The following is a 20,160-nucleotide window of genomic DNA, read 5'->3' on the forward strand; positions in this document are numbered from 1 at the left end:
GTACATCATGAGAAATGCCGGGCTGGATTGAAGCACAAGCTGGAATCAAGATTGCTGGGAGAAATACCAATAACCTCAGATATGCAGATGATACCACCCTTATGGAAAGTGAAGAGGAACTAAAAAGCCTCTTGATGAAAGTGAAAGAGGAGAGTGAAAAAGTTGGCTGAAAACTAAGATCATGGTATCTGGTCCATCACTTCATGGCAAATAGATGGGGAAACAGTGGAAACAGTGACAGAGTTTATTTTGGGGGGCTCCAAAATCACTGCAGATGGTGACCACAGCCATGAAATTAAAAGACATTTGCTCCTTGGAAGAAAAGTTATGACCAACCTAGACAGCATATTAAAAAGCAGAGACATTACTTTGCCAACAAAGGTCCATCTAGTCAAAGCTATAGTTTTTCCAGTAGTCATGTATGGATGTGAGAGTTGGACTATAAAGAAAGCTGAGCACTGAAGAATTGATGCTTTTGAACTGTGGTGTTGGAGAAGACTCTTGAGAGTCCCTTGGGCAGCAAGGAGATCCAACCAGTCCATCCTAAAGGAAGTCAGTCCTGAATATTCATTGGAAAGACTGATGTTGAAGCTGAAACTCCAATACTTTGGCCATCTGATGCAAAGAACTGATTCATTGGAAAAGACCCTATTGATGGGAAAGATTGAAGGCAGGAGGAGAAGGGGATGACAGAGGATGAGATGGTTGGATGGCATCACCAACTCAATGGACACGAGTTTGAATAAACTCCAGGAGTTGGTGATGGACAGGAAGGCCTGGTGTGCCGCAGTCCATGGGGTCGCAAAGAGTTGAACATGACTGAGCAACTGAACTGAACTGAACTGACTGACCTCTTCAGTCTTGAAAATACTGAGTACTGTCTATAGTGGCTCATTATTATTGTTACTAAAACAACTCTTTGTGTAAACAGATGCCTGGCTTCTAACCTGATTCTGAGTCTAACATTGGTAAGGCAATGTTAACTTCACTGTTAATTTCACCATTGAGCAGCTATTGAGCCAAGCCAGAGAGATGCCTGTTACTATACAGTTAACGCAGATCTGGGACTTCCCCGGTGGTCTAGTGGCCAAGACTCCATTTTCCCAATACAAGGGGCCTGGGTTCTATCCCTGGCCCGGGAAGTAGATCTCACATGCTGCAACTAAAGCTCCCACATTAAAAACAGAAAAGAGAAGCAATGACAACAACAAAAACTCCACAGTTCTGAACTCAGGACTTTGAGTGGACGAGAAATCAACTGAGGCATTGAGGGGTTGTAGATAATGTTTATAAATCACATCCTTAGAGATGCCTGCTCCCGTGTGTGGGAACAAGATCCACAGTATATTCATGGCCCACATGATGTGGTGGGTTTGAAGCACCCTGATCGAAATTTTATCCTGAACCACAGTCCCCATCCCAGGAATTCTCGTTTCTACAACTTTGAATAAAGTTGTGGCCTTCTCTCAAGTGTTTACTTACTCTTCCTTAAAAGAGCAAGACGCTGACCTGGTAAGCCACACATTCCCCAAAGTTATAATGGGTCAGGCTCCATCAGACAATGTGGGGCCAGACTGCTTAGGGTGTGTGTAGAAAAGGCACATGAGAAGGAGACAGAGTCCAAGCAACAGGCCTCACATGGAACTCTGTCCTGGAAATGAAATATGGTCGTTGCTCTCAGGAGTAGCGTATTAGCTTTTCCCTAAACCTTATAGCTGGTTTCATTCCTTCCTTTCTTACCCTTGAGTTCAGGTGACACTGATGCCTCAGCATAGACTGTGGTAGCAACAGGCTGATACCTACTTTCTTGATCCACCTCCATAATCCTCCTATCCCAAAGTATCGGGGCCATTATCAAGGGTCAGACCTGGACAGGGAAGCACAGTCTGAGGCCACGCTGCTGGCTGGTTTGCCTTCACGAGTCCCTCTCTCAGGATGTGAGTCTCCAGACACTGTCCCACTGATCTCAGAGGAGAGTCCTTCCTCCTGGATGGACTAACGTGCCTTGAGAAGTCAGGGCCCCATTATCACAGCTGCCACGTAAGGGCCCATGTGCTGACAACCCAGGAAATAAAGGTGGGACCAAATTCATTCTGAAGTCATTTAGATACACTAGAGTGAATCCTTCTCACTGAAAGGACTTGTAGTCACTTACAGAGACACAGAATCAGATGAAACATTCCAGGTGAGACCCTGCCCCTCGGCAAGCAGGAGGTGAGACCACTTACACAAACGCATCCCCACTTCATGCTCCAGGAAGCCACCCAAGTGGGCACATGGGCACCAAAACAACACTGAGAACCATCTCCTCCCTGTAACCACAGGGCGGGCAAGCCTCATCATCAAAACAAAAATAGCTTCCACTGAATGGCTATAAATCAAGAAAATTTAGAGACAAAGCATCAGTGAAAAGAGACAGGTTTGAGTTCACTTACAGAGTGAAATGGTGTGGCACCATGACCAGCCTGCCCAGGTGGGACGTGCCTAGTGCAGAACCACAGCTCCTAACCGGGCCACCTCTCCTTGCTGCCCCAAACTCAGAATAACAGAGAAAACCACCCAGGCGGACTGCTTTGTGTAACTATCACAAGTCACCATCTTGGTGAGTCCCTTTGCACATTGTTCACTAAATAATTTTATGATTTCTTTGGGAAACTTTTATTTTAAGAAGCACAACTAACAGCTTGGGAGTTTGGGATTAGCAGATGCAAACTAGTATATATAGGATGGATAAACAACAAGGTCTTACTGTATAGTACAGGGAATTATATTCAATATCCTGTGATAAACCATAATGGAAAAGAAAATGAAAACTGAGTCACTTTGCTGAGTCACTTTAATACAGCAGAAATTAACACACTATCCTAAAGATGTACTTCATCTTCATCAACTGTACTTCAATAAAATTTAAAAAGCAAAAAAGAAGCATCATTAAAAGGCCTTGTTGGGTAATGAATGAGAGCTACAAAGTTATCTTTTTAGGCTTAGCACATAATACCATCAGGGCCCTTCCCAGATGGTGCAGTGGTAAAGAATCCGCCTGCCAGTTCAGGAGATGCCAGAGATGCGAGTTCGATCCTAGGTCAAGAATATCCTCTGAAGGAGGACATGGCAACTCGCTCAGGTATTCTTGCTTGGGAAATCCCATGGACAGAGGAGCCTGACAGGCTACAGTCCATGGGGTCACAAAGAGTTGGACACAACTGAGCAACTGAACACACATACACGTGTATAGTATAATCACATACAATTCTTCCAGTTCAAGAAATGGCATCTTTATATCAACGTCACAGAAGGAGAAAGGCTGGTTCCCACCTGAGAAGGCTGTAATCAGGGATTTAGAACCCACCCTGGGGTGAACTCCCAGGTGGAAGGGGAGCAGGCCAGCACAGAGAGTGTCTGCAGCCTGCTCTGCAGCTAACGTTCATACAGCTGTTGTATGACTCAGGGATAGAGGAGTGAGGAGGAAAACACAAGCAAAAATGAGCCACAATGTATGTGTATTATTTCGTCTAACCTACCTTTGCCAAGGTTACTGCAAAACTGTCACCTCACTTCACATGAGACAGGAGCACTGAGCATACTCTAAAAATGATTGCACGCTAAAAGTGAGTGTCGGAGAAATTCCAGGAGGAGCTTCACTTGTATTAATCATGCGTCTGAAGCTAACAGGTTCATACCACGTTAGCAAATTAAACTATCACATAATCTTGACAATGCTTCCTTGAATCATTAAAAGTCTTCTCGTTTTAATTAATGACAAATTGGATATCTACCTACTGGGGTTTCCATCGATATAGCAATTAATTTTTCTTTAAGATTTCTCAGCTCCCTGCCAAAATGCATCAGGAACACTCAAGCTATAATGGTTTCTCTTGAGCTTGTAAAAATCATCTGAGTTTGGACATCCCTATTGATTAATTGGAGTTTCAGCTTCAGCATCAGCCCTTCCAGTGAACACCCAGGACTGATCTCCTTTAGGATGGACTGGTTGGATCTCCTTGCAGTCCAAGGGACTCTCAAGAGTCTTCTCCAACATCACAGTTCAAAAGCATCAATTCTTTGGCGCTCAGCTTTCTTATTATAATCAACTTTTAAAGAATGTGACAGGCCCCTTGAAATAGGCACAGAGTGGAGCACACTGGTGTATCCAGGGTCAAGGTACAGGGGCCCACAGAGCACAATGAACATAACATCTGCCCACTCCTGCCTGAAGTTCAGGCTCACACGGTGATCGCCATGGAATGGCTTGGTGCCACTGAAACTGAACAGAGTAAAGAAAGAGGATTCACTGGGCATCATGCCAAGCCTCAGGCCTCCTTAAATATTGACTGATTCCTTAATTGATCTCAATGGGCAGAGTGATCGTATCGCTGATTTAAAACACACACTTTGGGTTGAACAGCACAAGCCACAGTGGAGTCTGTGAGCAGAGCCTTCTGTTTTAAGTAATAGTCAATCTCCTGTCCATTTCCTATTACACAAAATCACAGTCATCTTTTTTTCATTTTCCAGGCCACCTTTTCAGAATAGTGTTCAATGAAGGGCTAAAATATCAGGGGCAGAAAATGGTGACAGGTGACCAAGATCTTTGGTCTACACTTTTAATTCTGACGCTGCAGGCAAAGATCTGTCTTCTCATATATAAATGACCAATAGGCACATAAAGAGATGGTCAATATCACTAATCATTAGAGAAATGCAAATCAAAACCACAATGGTCAGAAAGTCTACAAATAATAAATGTTAGAGAGGGCATGGAGAAAACCCTCCTACACTGTTGGTGGGAATGTAAATTGGTGTAGCCACTATGGATAACAGTATGGAGGTTTCTTACAAAACTAAAAATAGAACTAAAAATATTCTAATAATCTAACTCTTGGGCATACATCTGGACAAAGTGAAGTCACTCAGTTGTGTCCAACTCTTTGCAACCCCATGGACTACAGCCTACCAGGCTCCTCTGTCCATGGAATTTTTCAGGCAAGAATACTGGAGTGGGTTGCCATTTCCTTCTCCAGGGGATCTTCTGACCCAGGGATCAAATACAGGTCTTCTGCACTGCAGCAGATTCATTACCATCTGTGCCACCAGAGAAGCTCTTCATCTGGACAAGACTATAAATCAAAAAGATACACATACCCCAGTGTTCATAGTAGCACTAGTTACAATAGCCAAGACAGGAAAGCAAACTCAATGTCCATCAACAGAGGAATGGATAAAGAAGATGTGGTACATATTTACAACGGAATACTGCTGCTGCTAAGTCGCTTCAGTCGTGTCCGACTCTGTGTGACCCCATAGATGGTGGCCCACCAGGCTCCCCTGTCCCTGGGATTCTCCAGGCAAGAACACTGGAGTGGGTTGCCATTTCCTTCTCCAATGCATGAAAGGGAAAAGTGAAAGGGAAGTCGCTCAGTCGTGTCCGACTCTTTGTGACCCCATGGTCTGCAGCCTGCCAGGCTCCTCTGTCCATGGGATTTTCCAGGCAAGAGTACTGGAGTGGGGTGCCATACTGCTGCTGCTGCTGCTGCTAAGTCGCTTCAGTCGTGTCCGACTCTGTGCGACCCCATAGACAGCAGCCCACCAGGCTCTGCCGTCCCTGGGATTCTCCAGGCAAGAACACTGGAGTGGGTTGCCATTGCCTTCTCCGTTGTGTGAAAGTGAAAAGTGAAAATGAAGTTGCTCAGTCATGTCTGACTCGTATCGACCCCATGGACTGCAGCCTACCAGGCTCCTCCATCCATGGGATTTTCTAGGCAAGAGTATTGGAGTGGCTTGCCATTGCCTTCTCCGGGGTGCCAACTACTTAGCCATAAAAAAGAATGAAATAATGCTATTTGCAGCAACATGTATGGGCCTAGAGATTATCATATTAAATGAAGTAAGTCAGATGGAGAAAGACAAGTATGATATCACTTGTTTGTGGAATCTAAAAAAGGGATACAAATAAACTTATTTATGAAACAGAAACAGATTCACAGAAATATATAACAAACTTATGGTTACCAAAAGGGGAAAGGATAAATTGGGAATTTGGGGTTAACAGATATACACTACTATATATAGAATAGATAAAAACAAGGTCCTACTGTATAGCAAAGGGAACTATTTCAATATCGTGTAATAACCTATAATGAAAAAAAAAATCTGAAAAAGGATATATATATGTGTGTGTGTGTGTGTGTGTGAGAGAGAGAGAGAAACCTGTGTGCAAGTCAAGAAGCAACAGTTAGAATCAGACATGGAACAATAGATTTTTTCAAAATTGGGAAAAAAAGGATATCAAGGCTGTATAGTTTCACCCTGCTTATATAACTTATATGCAGAGTACATCATGCAAAATGCCAAGCTGAATGAATCACAAGCTCGAATCAAGTTTGCATAGAGAAATATCAACAACTTTAGATACACAGATGATACCACCCTAATGGCAGAAAATAAAGAGGAACTAAAGAGCCTCTTGATGCGAACGATCAATGGTTACATGTTAAAGATTATACAGACCTTTGTAGAATTAAGTGCTTTAAGATGTCTTATCAGTTTGAATCTCAAAATAGTAAGGTATTTTATTTAATTTTTTCTAATATTTATTTATTTAGCTGCCTTGGGTCTTGGTTGCAGCACACAGGACCTTTCTTTTGTCGCAGTACAGATGCGCAATATAGATGTGGCATTTGGGTTTAGCTGTTTCTCAACACTTGGGATCTCAGTTCCCCAACCTGGGATCAAACCCATGTCCTCTGCACTGCAAGGTGGATTTTTTAACCACTAGCAAAGTCCCCTCAAAATAGTAAGATATTCTAGATCCTTGTCTCCCCTGGAAAATTAGATAGTATAACCAAATTGTTTCAATATTCAAAAGTGGGCAAATCTAACAATGAATATTTCCATGAAGGCTTTAGTGTCTATGATGTGTCAGATCAACCCATCTGGTTTTAGAAGGAAATATGGACTTGCTAAAGTATCTCTGTCCACAGTGGATGAAGTCACAGCATCTTCTGGGTGGACAGACAGAGCCCCAAGTGGGCAACTGAGGTGAGAAGGCAGAACATGGACACAAAAAGGAAGTTCATGTCCCAAGACAGTGCAGTTGAAGGACAGGCAAGAAATAGACAGGAGACAAGACAGGAGCCAGAGGATGGAAACACTGTGGGCAGCACCTCCTTAATACAGTCTGGAATGGATAGACAGGAGTCAATGCAGGAGAGAGATGGCACAACAGGCAGGAATGAAAGGGGTGATATCTTTACTTCCTAGCCTCTGCACACTATACGTCTCCTTCTGCTAGTAAGGAGGCAGAGGCAGAGAGAGATAGGGAGAGGCAGAGAGAGACAGAGTGACAAAGAGACACAGAGAGATAAAGCGACAGAGATAGAGAGACAGAGAAACAGAGAGAGAGAGAAACTAAGATCAAGTGTAGTATGGGAGCTTCCCAGGTGGCACAGTGGTAAAGAAGCTGCCTGACAAGGCAGGAGATGCAGGTTCAATTCCTAAGTTGGCTAGATCTCCTGGAGGAGGAGACGACAACCCACTCCAGTGTTCTTGCCTGGAGAATTCCATGGACAGAGGAGCCTGGTGGGCTACAGTCCATGGGGTTGCAAAGGGTCAGACATGACTGAGTAACTGAGCACAACACAGAAGGAAGCAGAGAAAGAAACAGAGTGATAGAGAGACAGAGCATGAAGAGACAAAGGAACAGAGAGAGACAGAGGAAAGCAGAGAGAGACAGAGAGACACACAGAGAGACAAAGAGACAAAGACCGAGAGATGGACGAAGACAGACAAAGAGGAAAGAAATCGAGCTGACGCAAACACAAACAGCTCCCAGCTGAGGCCGGAGGTGAACACAGGAGGGACACGGCAAACCGAGGCGGGAAAAGAGAGAAGCTGAGACCCTGCCTTCCCGAGACGGAGGAGGAACAAACAGCACGAGGCCGTGGAGAAGCAGTGAGGTCTGAGGAGAGAGGAGCATGTCTGACTTGTGCCTGTCAAGAAGGGGAGGAGGAAGGCCAAGGTCAGAAGCAAAACAATAAAACCAAAGTGCAAAATGCAGACGGGGGCATCCAGCTCTCTCTCTCTTTGCACCTGGGGGGCAGGGGTTCCCATGGCAGCCGGTCGCCTGTCTGCAGGCTGCCACTTCTTACAGTCACTTCCCTCAACAGCCTTTGAAATAAGGTCAATGTGGGTTGAAAATGGATTGTTCCAGGTGCACAGAAACGTCAAAATCGCCTTGCATAATTCAGAATAAAGAACATTCTATGTGGAACCCCAAAGAATTCTGTTCATTGTTAAACTCCTGTTGGGAAGCAAGTGACGCTCAGTCAAGTGTGGACCACACTCCCCGGATAAGCGGCCGCCTGGGCCGTCAGCTATTATGCTCTTGAGGACCACACACCTGAACAAGGCTCCTGAATTCCTGCCTGAGTTAACAACAGCTCCACATTTTAAATCCCTCTCTCATGCTGTTTGTAATCCTGCCCTTTCTGTCTGCATGCCTCTGCCTCTTTCATCTTCTTTTTTTTTTTTAATTTTATTTTATTTTTAAACTTTACAATATTGTATTAGTTTTGCCAAATATCGAAATGGATCCGCCACAGGTATACATGTGTTCCCCATCCTGAACCCTCCTCCCTCCTCCCTCCCCATACCTCTTTCATCTTCTTTGTGTCATCTGAGAGTCGGCTCTACTCTTACAGAATTAACTCCTTTTTTCCTCTGCGGATGTGAAGACAAAGAGGGTTGCTGCATAGCATGGTCATATACTGAATGTGACATCGGACTCAGTATTGGAAAATAAGTGAACACTAATTCAGCACTGTCTCTGATTTTTTTTTTTTTTATGCAGGCACTCATCAGTGAGAAAATGACAAATATACACTCACACATTTGATAAATTGTATGCAGGCACCGCTATACACTGAAGCGCCAATACACTGGCCACTGGATGCGAAGAGCGGACTCATTGGAAAAGACCCTGATGCTGGGAAAAATTAAAGGTAAAAGAAGAAGAGGGCGGCAGAGGATGAGATGGTTAGATAGCATCACCGACTCAATGGACATGAATTTGAGCAAACTCCAGGAGATAGTGAAAGACAGGGAAGCCTGGCGTGCTGCAGTCCATGGGGTTGCAAAGAGTCAGACACGACTGAGCAACTTAAAAACAACAACAACCACTACACATATAAAACATGTTCAAAGACAAAACCTAAATGAGTGAAATGAAAAAGTGAAACATAAATGCGAACGTGTTCTCCCCACATCCTAGGGGACTGTCTCATATGCAGCTGTCATGGAAACAAGTGTTCTAGAGACCCCATCTTCAGCCCTAATTCCCATCTTCCTGAGACGGTGGGCACCTGGTCACCAACACTTGCTTTTAGCCTTGACTGATGGGTTCCTGGAGCCTCAGGTGAGGAAGCACACTTTAAACCCTGAGGTGCATGTGGACAGTGCTGCTCCCCCTCCAGATGGCACGCCCAGTGGGCACAGAAATGATGCCTTAGTCTCCTGATGTCCTCCACATGGCACACTGTGTTGGCTTAGAACACAGGACAGCTGTGCCCACAAATGACTGGGCTGAAGGCAGAGCTGTCCAGACAGACAAGCTAGGAAGGTGGTAGGGTCCAGGCTGGAGCCACTATAGAGCTCCTCTCTCTGCTAGCCACCAGGCAGAGTGAATTCCCTGAGCTACCACTTCCCTGTAGGCTGAATATACTGAAATTGCAAGATAAACAGAAAGTAAACATTAATTTTAAAAAAAGAACCAGACCACCTTTGGAAAAATATATCAGTCTCTAAGTAAATTTCAGGTTAAGATCAAGGAGTTTTTGATTGTCCCTCTCATGCTAAGAAGGCCTATAAAAAAAAGGTATCTAATTACTGCCATATTCGAAACAGACTTTAATGATTTTTCTGCTTTCTTCTCTGATTGTGAAAGTATGCATATTCAAAAAAAAAACCTACTTGAGAAACGCAGAAGAGTACAAGGAAACAACCTATAATCCACTAAGCTGCACCTATATTTTGTGGCAGTTTTTAACGTCTAACTTTGGGGGAAAATGTAGAAAAAAGAGAAATTTTACTATCAGGAATGTATACAAGAGATTCCACAAATCTAAGCGGAGCCTTAGGGTGGAGGGCTTGGTGCCCACGAGCCACAAAGGTGAGCTGACCATTGGACAATGATAAATTACTTCCATACATGTTTAGATACAAGATAAAAGTTGGCAGAAATATCAATAACCTCACATACACAGACGACACCACCCTTATGGCAGAAAAAGCGAAGAAGAACTAAAGAGCTTCTCCATGGAGGTGAAAAGGAAGAGTGAAAAAGCTGGCTTAAAGCTCAACCTTCAAAAAACAAAGGTCATGGCATCCGGTCCCATCACTTCATGGGAAATAGATGGGGAAACAATAAAAATAGTGACAGACTTTATTTTCTTGGGCTCCAAAATCACTGCAGATGGTGACTAAAGCCATGAAATTAAAAGACATTTGCTCCTTGGAAGGAAAGTTATGACCAACCTAGACAGCATATTAAAAAGCAGAGACATTACTTTGCCAACAAAGGTCCATCTAGTCAAACCTATTGTTTTTCCAGTAGTCATGGATGGATGTGAGAGCTGGACTACTAAGAAAGCTGAGCACCAAAGAATTGATGCTTTTGAACTGTGGTGTTGGAGAAGACTCTTGAGAGTCCCTTGGACTACAAGGAGATCAAACCAGTCAATCCTAAAGGAAATCAGTCTTGAATATTCATTGGAAGGACTGATACTGAAGCTGAAGCTCCAATACTTTGGCCACCTGATGTGAAGAACTGACTCACTGGAAAAGACCCTGATGCTGGGAAAGATTGAAGACTGGGAAAGAAGAAGGGGTCGACAGAGGATGAGATGGTTGGATGGCATCACCAACTCAATGGACATGAGTTTGAGCAAACTCCGGAAGTTGGTGACAGACAGGAAAGCCTGGCATGCTGTAGTGCATGGGGTCACAAAGAGTCGGACATGACTGAGTGACTGAACTGAACTGAAAACATAGAATCAATGAAAATGAAACTCATCTACAAGACCTCTGAATATTCCTTTTGCCTCTTTGAGAAAGACAGTTAAGACAGAATATGTAATATTTGAGAAAACAGATACCACATCTTCTATATACAATAGAATATTACTCAGCCATTAAAAAAGAATGAAATTTGGCCATTTGCAACATGTATGGAGCATGCCGGGCGGAGGTTGGGTTGGTATTATGCTTAGTGAAATAGGTCAGATGGAAAAAGATAAATTCTGTATGCTTTCACTTTTATGTGGAATCTAAAAAATAAAACAAATGAACAAATATAACCCCCAAATAATAATAATTGAGAAAACAGAAATTCAAGCAAGGTTCAGCTGTAAGCGAAAATGAGTGAAGCCAAAATATCATGCTTAATTACTATAATACCTCTGGAAACAATAACCTAAGGAGTAAGAAGAAGTGGAGAAGACTTGTTAAGAGTAGATTTTTTTCCCGAGGACCTAAAAAACCTCTTGATGAAAGTGAAAGTGGAGAGTGAAAAAGTTGGCTTAAAGTTCAACATTCAGAAAACGAAGATCATGGCATCTGGTCTCATCACTTCACGGGAAATAGATGGGGAAACAGTGGAAACAGTGTCAGACTTTATTCTTTTGGGGCTCCAAAATGACTGCGGCCATGAAATTAAAAGACGCTTACTCCTTGGAAGGAAAGTTATGACCAACCTAGATAGCATATTCAAAAGCAGAGACATTACTTTGCCAACAAAGGTCTGTCTAGTCAGGGCTATGGTTTTTCCTGTGGTCATGTATGGATGTGAGAGTTGGACTGTGAAGAAGGCTGAGCGCTGAAGAATTGATGCTTTTGAACTGTGGTGTTGGAGAAGACTCTTGACAGTCCCTTGGACTGCAAGGAGATCCAACCAGTCCATTCTGAAGGAGATCAGCCCTGGGATTTCTTTGGAAGGAATGATGCTAAAGCTGAAACTCCAGTACTTTGGCCACCTCATGCAAAGAGTTGACTCATTGGAAAAGACCCTGATGCTGGGAGGTATTGGGGGCAGGAGGAGAAGGGGACGGCAGAGGATGAGATGGCTGGATGGCATCACTGACTCGATGGACGTGAGTCTGAGTGAACTCTGGGAGTTGGTGATGGACAGCGAGGCCTGGCGTGCTGCGATTCATGGGGTCGAAAAGAGTCGGACACGACTGAGTGACTGAACTGAACTGAAGATTTTATGGCAAGACAAATGGATTTATGGAGCATTGCATCTTCTTAGGCTGCCTTAATTTTTTGAATTGAATAGTTGAAAATAACATTTTAAGATACAATAGCTATTTATCTATCCACTCTTACATTCTTAATTTTATTGAATATTTACCCCATGCCAAACAGCATGCCAGCCATTTGGAATACAAAGCAAGCTTGGCCTGGAACCCATTCATTCTCAAGGAGCTCACAGTCCAAGAGAATAAAACAGAAGTCAATGCAACAGATTGCTATAAGTGACTCCCATTGTGGGAAGCAAGAAGGAAGCAAGAAGAGGCCAGAGAGGCCCTGGAGAGAAGAGGTATTGTACTGAGTCTGGGGGTGAGTGTGCACCCAGGAGCCGGCATGGGAGGACTTCCCAAAAATGCTGCTGGGGGTGAATTGGGGAACTGAGAGCACAGGTTCCTCTGGAGCACTGAGCACCCAGTGAGGGTGGGGATCACAGTGACAAGGTGGACAGCAGGCTGAAGTCCCCTCATGGGGAGCCCTGGGAGCCTGGATGGGGATTGTGGGATTTATGCCAGATGCAAAAGAGCCTAGAAGGATTGTAAGCAGAGCAGTAACAAAGTCACTTTGGCTGCTGAGGCAGAGTGTACTGAATCAGGGCGTAGGGGGACAGGAGGAAGGAGGTATTACATGCTTTAATGAGCAGCAGTGGGAACGGAGGGGAAATCCCAGAGGGAGTGGGTCTGTGAAATGACCATGATCCCTGTAACTGACGGCAGCCACCCTCCTGGTTCCCTGGCTGTAGAGAAGGCGGAGGTGGGACACCTCTGAAACAGGTGAGGGAAAATCCACAAATCTCATCTCCTTTGTAGAACAGGGAGCAGCAACATACATGCACCTAACTTAGAACTCAGATTTTTTGTCATCAGTTCATTTTCTTCTTGAGAACAGGTGTATTTGCCAGAGGTTTGTAGTTTCTCTGCCTTTCACTGATAGAGAAATAATAAGCCAGATTCTCCCCAGCCTCCAAATAACCCCAATCATAAGGTTGGATGTAAAGCAAAGAATATCACCTGCTTCTTATCCATGAGTTTTCATTCAGTGCCATGTTACTAAAAGGGAATTTTCCAAATAAATATAATAACTATGAAATGTTTATTTTTCAAATGCAAGATTGTATGTTTGTGTATGTGTATATAAACCCACGTATGTGTATGTATCCCTGGAGGAGGAAATGGCAACCCACTCCAATATTGTTGCCTGAAAAATCCCATGGACAGAGGAGCCTGGCAGGCTACAGTCCATGGGGTCGCTAAGAGTTGGACAGGACTGAGAACGCATGTTAGTTTCATGTATGTTACATGAAATAAAGAGTTTATGGGTGTAATTTACAAATAATGATTTTACTATTGACCTATTTACAACTATACTTGATGGAATAGACAGAGCATATGAAATAACATAATTGAGATAATTTTAGGTGCATCAAATATTTGGCAGCATTAACACTGACAGCAAATAAAATCACGGTTTTAAAAATCAGGTTTTTAAAAAATCTTAATGCTTTTATGAGCATTCAAATTTAGAGGGAAATTCCCTTTTTTATATAACTCAGATTATCAAAAGGCAAATTATTCGTTTACTATATACTGCTGCTGCTACTGCTGCTAAGTCACTTCAGTCGTGTCCGGCTCCATGCGACCCCATAAACGGCAGCCCATCAGGCTCCCCTGTCCCTGGGATTCTCCAGGCAAGAACACTGGAGTGGGTTGCCGTTTCCTTCTCCAATGCATGAAAGTGAAAAGTGAAAGTGAAGTCACTCAGTCGTGTCTGACTCTTAGCGACCCCACGGATGGCAGCCCACCAGGCTCCTCCATCCATGGGATTTTCCAGGCAAGAGTACTGGAGTGGGGTGCCATTGCCTTCGTTCTGTACTGTGAGGAGATCCCTTTGGGCTGCTGACAGCGTCAGTTATTTCCTAATTTCTGATTCATTTGACTTTCTTGATAGAGAGAAGGACATTGAACCCACCCCAGTTTGTCTCAGTACCTGAGTGACCAGGTCTCACCAAAGATGTTGTTGTCATTTAGGTGTGTCTCCAAAATCATGACTGTGGTAGTTTAGTCGCCAAGTCATGTCCAACTCTTGCAACCCCTATAGACTGTAGCCGGCCAGGCTCCTTTGTTCATGGGATTCTCCAGGCAAGAATACTGGAGTGGGTTGCCATTTCCTTCTCCAGGGAATCTTCCTGCCTCAGGGATCAAATCCAGGTCTCCTGCACTGCAGGCAGATTCTTTACCAACTGGGCCACCAGGGAAGCCCTAAAATCACGACTGGCCAGATCCAAATCTCGTGGTGACACTGATGATAAAGTGTGTCCTCAACAACTTTCTAACGGGAAATGAGCAGTTCATTCATTTATCAGCGACTGTCCTTCTAAACCCCTGTAAGTTCAAGAGACACTACAAACACTGCAAATAAAAAACAAAGATTTTCATCAGCATCTATCACCTTGCTTTTGTCAACATCTTGCAATATTAATTGAGTAGCCACCATGATGCAAACCATGCTATGCTATGCTAAGTCACTTCAGTTGTGTCCGACTCTGTGCGACCCCATAGATGGCAGCCCACCAGGCTTCCCCGTCCCTGGGATTCTCCAGGCAAGACCACTGGAGTGGGTTGCCATTTCCTTCTCCAATGCAAGGGCTAAAAACTGCTTTTGTGCTTTAAAACATTGATTCTCTTAGAAAGAACTGACTGTAGCAGGACTGTGCAACTATCACTCATCAAGCCTGGTAGGGAGGGTGGTTCTGTGTTGGGAGGGAGAGGCCAACCATGACCACACTTCTGTGGCCCCCAGACTGGCCTCCTGCTTTGAGGCAGCAGTAATTCGCCAGCATGCCCCTGGTGGCACACCAGTTCCCAGCCTCTGTCTGCTCCTTTGTCCACTGCTTAGAGATCACAGACCCCACTGCCTTTTCTCCTGTCTCTTCATGTGTTTCCACCACAACAGTTCAAAAAAATGTGGGCCAGACCTCCTCAAACTTGAAACAGTCATGGAAAGAACCCTCAGGAAGTAGGCTGGAAGATGGCCAGCCACCATCCTGGTCCCTGGAGATGGCTGACGGATCCCAAGTCACAAACATCTGTCTTTCATGCATTCACAAGGCTGGAGAGGTGACAGATATGACACCGAGGTGTCTACAGATTGGCAGCATTCATTCGTCTATTCAATTATTCGTTCAGCAAATATCGTTTGCCACTCTAAACTGTTCTAACCTATCAAATCACTGAGGATACATTCAGAACAAGACATGTAATCTTCCATACCTGACATTAAGCACTTTGAAAATGAGAATAATTCAGTGCAAGCATATGACTTGGTCCTGGGGAGTTATGGAGGGCTTCAAAGAGAAGATGTCTAAAACATGAAGGATGAACAAGGCTTATACAGATGGAGGGCTGGTAGGGTGGAGATAAGACAGCCCCCTGGAGCATATGCCAAGGAGGAGGTGAGAGTTCTCATGTCCACACGTGGGCTGGTGTGTCATGGGGAAGCAGACTGGCCAGTCTCAGGCTGTAGCATCTGACCTATTGCAGATGATTCCAAATCACTAGATACTTGGTTGAACCATAAGAAATTGTCATTTTCTAGGTCAAAATGGTCTAATATCAGTAATTTCACATGGTTCAACTGAATTCTTCCCTGAACAATGTCCCTTGACCATTTTCCATTCTGAATTACGTTCTCTCTAGAAAAACACCACAGTGGCATTGAGGAATATAAGGGAATCAGCAGGCATGGAGTAGGCTGGCGACCAGTGATGATGGCTGATACTAAACGACCTCCACAGAGGCCGTCCCACCGTTCTTCCCACGGAAGAATGGCAGAAGCCACAGTGGGACATGTAACTTTTATCCTTAGGAGGATGGGGATACATAAGGACCAGATTTGTATTTTAAGATGCTCCCTCAAGATCAGACGGAGAATGGGGTAGAAAGGGCAACATTGGACACAGAAAAAAATGTAAAAAGTAGCTGTGAGTGTCATTCAGGGAGATCCACACTAGTGTGGTGAATGCAGGCAGGCAGGAGGATCCTACACGGGCTGACGGGCAGGACTACTGACTGACTCCAAGGAGCAGAGGAGGGAAGGGGTAGTGAATGGAGGTCCTGGTTCCACACAGGTGTTAGGTGGGACGGCCCGAGCAGCTGGGTGAAAGGCCGTTCCCTGACTGCATACGCAGCAGAGGGGCCCGGCTTGGAGGGGAAAGGATGCATGCTGTGCATGGCTGTTCAGCCAGTCTGACAATTAGGGCAAGGAAGGTTGAAAGTAGCAGGAGGCAAAGGAACGAACCTTTGTTGGCAGTTGACCATAAGAGTTCTTTATATACAGTGAACAATAAAATGCACACACCCATCCATCAGTTTTATAGATAAAGAAACTGAAGGTAGGTGAGTGCTTACCTGAGGTTAGGCAGCTGGTAAGTGATAGAGCTGCAATTTTTAAAGGCATGCTTTGCAGTATTGTTTACAATAGCCAGGACATGGAAGCAACCCAGATATCCATCAACAGATGAATGGATAAAGAAGATGTGCTACATATGTATAATGCAATATTACTCAGTCATAAAAAGAAATGAATTTGAATCAGTTGTAGTGAGGTGGATGAACCTAGACCCTGTTTCAGAGAATGAAGTAAGTCAGAAAAACAAATACAGTATATTAACACATACATATGGAATCCAGAAAACCAGTACTGATGGACCTATTTGCAGAAAAGGAATTGAGGTGCAGATACAGAGAATGGATGTTGGATACAGTAGCGGAAGGAGAGGACAGGGCATGTTGAGAGAGTGGAACTGACATATACTAGCATGTGTAAAATAGATAACTAGTGGGAAACTGTTAAAGAACAGGAAGGTGAGGTTGGCGTTCTGTGATGACCAAGGGGGTGGTATGGGGGGAGGGAGACTCAAGAAGGTGGGAATACGTATAATTATGACTGATTCACGGTGTTGTATGGCAGAAACCAGCACAACATTGTAAAGCAATTATCCTCCAATAAAAGAACAATAAATGGGCACCCTCTACCCATACCCACATCTTACAACCCCAACCTACCGTCCAGTCACCTAACAGAACACTTGGTGTGTGTGTGTTGTTTATGGCTAAAGCATGATAACTAGAGTTAAGATCAAAAGGGATGTGCAGAAACCTTCCCCAGCAGAACATGTGGGAGAGCAGGTGCCAGCCAGGGCAGCACACCTGAGCCAGGGGAGCACCTCCTTTCTAAGAAGGAGAGACCTCTTCTCAGAGGATGCCTCCTACCTGCACGCTCTCTCACCCCATACACACTACTGACTACCTTTGTCGTGGTTCCTCCGCACCTCTGGGGCTGGAAGAACCTGCTTTCCACGCATTAGAATTCACCCTGCAGAGCGGAGCTCAGCAAGGCAGCTCCTCTTAACATCTTAAGGGAGAAGCAGTATTTTAGCCGACGGCATTACCCTGGCAGACAAAGGTTTAAGGCATAGGCTATTTAAAGAGTTATTTAACAATTTCCAAAATAGTAGCAAAACATTTTCCATAAAGCTAAATGAGTCCCAGGGAAGAAAGCACGTATTACATTTTTGTACATGTTTCCTTAATTAGGAACAGAGCCTGGTGGCTGGGGTTTATTTTCATGAGTGCACATCCATAAAATCCAGAAACATCTTGACATGCTGCAGCATCCCTAATGTTTCTCAAATCTGAATGCCTAATTGGGTTAAGAAAAAAAGGCACAAGAATTTTCATGCTGGTTTTGATTCAAGATTCAAAACAGAACCTAAGATGTGCATTTTTCTATGGTTCCAAAACATATATACGCCGGGTCAACATCCATAACACCCACTTCAGACATTTAAAAGAACAGGAAGACAGACCAAGGCATACATTCTGAATTGAACATACCAAGGAAGATTCTTCTTCTTCTTCTGAAACATGAAAACTCTCTTGTGATCTCCCTCAGACACTTTTCAACATCTTAATCTACTTACATTTTATAAAAAGAAAAACGTGCTGGGAGATGTTTGTATGACACCTGATTCTTCTGTTATGGGGTTCAAAGAACTCCTTTTTGTGTGTGTTTTACTTTGCTAATTTATGACAGAATTGGCTAGCCTTTTTCCTTGCTTTCACTAAATTTTGTTACAATGAAGAATCCAGACGTACCATTGAGTCTGCGATGAAGAAATTACCATCCTTACCTGTGCAGTTTCTCCTCAAGCATTTCCATGTACTTCATAGTATTCACCTTCACACTGGTTTCTGCAAAACAAAAATCCAAAATGAATGCAACTGGAGTCAAAGACTGAACAAAACCCAGAACTGCTCAACTAAAAGCCAAAACTCAAAGGATCACAGTCAAGGTGCCAGTGATAACATCCTATGTTTGGAAAACACCCGAAGCCACTGGAGGGGCTGTCTGGAGGGATGAGTTGGAAAGGGTCTGAGGCCTCCAGGTGCTACTGGAGCTGGAGTCAGGAGAAAAGGTGTGGGGCCTTTCACCACCAGCTTTCAAAGGCAGCTCTTTACATGTCTGGCGTGGATCCCATTGTACTCTGTGCCCCTCCCACTGCCCACTTGGTAGCTAAGAGCTTGGTGTAGAGTTTGGGAAAGAGCATAAAAGCGAGAAGAACAACCCATCTCAGCAATGAATCAGATAACTTCACCAGTGGTAGCTGAAGATTACAGACCCTTTCATTAAAACTCAAATAGAAATCCGATCCAGCCAATAAGTTGGCATTAACTGCTCAGCTCCCAAGCTGTGAGGTCAGCTTCTCCTAGAGATAAACTCAGTGCCTCATTACACCAAATGCTGAAGGAATAGATTACTCTTAAAGCTTCCCTGGTGGCTCACACAGTAAAGAATCTGCCTGCAATGCAGGAGACCCAGCTCTAATCCTTGGGTGAGGAAGATCCCCTGGAGAAGGAAATGGCAACCTACTCCAGTATTCTTGTCTAGGAAATCTCATGGACGGAGGAGCCTGGTAGGCTACAGTCCACGGGTTCACAAAGAGTCAAACACCACCGAGAAACTATCACCCACACAAAGCTCAATGGGCCAAAGAAGCACTTTACTAATGTAAAGGAGATATGGTACATTGGGGGAAAGTTCTGATATAGACTGAGATACAGGGGCTGTACTGGAAACTGGAAAAAGTAACTTAAAATTCCTCATCAAGAAAGCAAATATTTAGATGGGAATACAACAAAAGTTCTGGTTCATTAGTTGTTAATAGCTAATAGCTAAAACAGAAACACACAGAGTGAAATATATATTGTTTAAGTTGGCCTCTTATTTTATTGACTTGTGCTGCACCAACCTACAAGTTCAGTCAGTTCAGTTCAGTTGGTCAGTCATTTCTGACTCTTTGCCACCCCATGGACTGTAGCACGTCAGGCCTCCCTGTCCATCACCAACTCCTAGAGTTTACTCAAATTCACATCCATTGAGTCAGTGATGCCATCCAACCATCCCATCCTCTGTCATCCCCTTCTCCTCCCACCTTCAATCTTTCCCATCATCAGGGTCTTTTCCAATGAGTCAGTTCTTCACACCCGGTGGCCAAAATATTATAGTTTCAGCTTCAACATCAGTCCTTCCAATGAATATTCAGGACTGATTTCCTTTAGGATGGACTGGTTGGATCTCCTTGCAGTCCAGGGGACTCTCAAGAGTCTTCTCCAACACCACAGTTCAAAAGCATCAATTCTTCGGCGCTCAGCTTTCTGAATAGTCCAACTCTCATATCCATACATGACCGCTGGAAAAATCATAGCTTTGACTAGACGGACCTTTGTTGGCAAAGTAATATGCTTTTTAATATGCTGTCTAGGCTGGTCATAACTTTTCTTCCAAGGAGTGTCTTTTAAT

General features: G+C 44.0%; 1 protein-coding gene across 3 annotated transcripts in view; it reads right to left on the bottom strand.

Annotated features, from left to right (window-relative positions):
• Positions 1-20,160, bottom strand: part of DISC1 (DISC1 scaffold protein) — a 430,157-nt gene that overhangs the window by 80,216 nt on the left and 329,781 nt on the right. For all 3 annotated transcript variants that reach the window (XM_070364536.1, XM_070364537.1, XM_070364538.1), the window contains exon 10: positions 18,491-18,551. In XM_070364536.1, the coding sequence (XP_070220637.1) occupies positions 18,491-18,551 (61 nt within the window). The remainder of the gene's footprint in view (positions 1-18,490; positions 18,552-20,160) is intronic.

Source organism: Bos mutus, chromosome 28 (assembly GCF_027580195.1).
Source record: "Bos mutus isolate GX-2022 chromosome 28, NWIPB_WYAK_1.1, whole genome shotgun sequence".
Lineage (NCBI taxonomy): Eukaryota > Metazoa > Chordata > Mammalia > Artiodactyla > Bovidae > Bos > Bos mutus.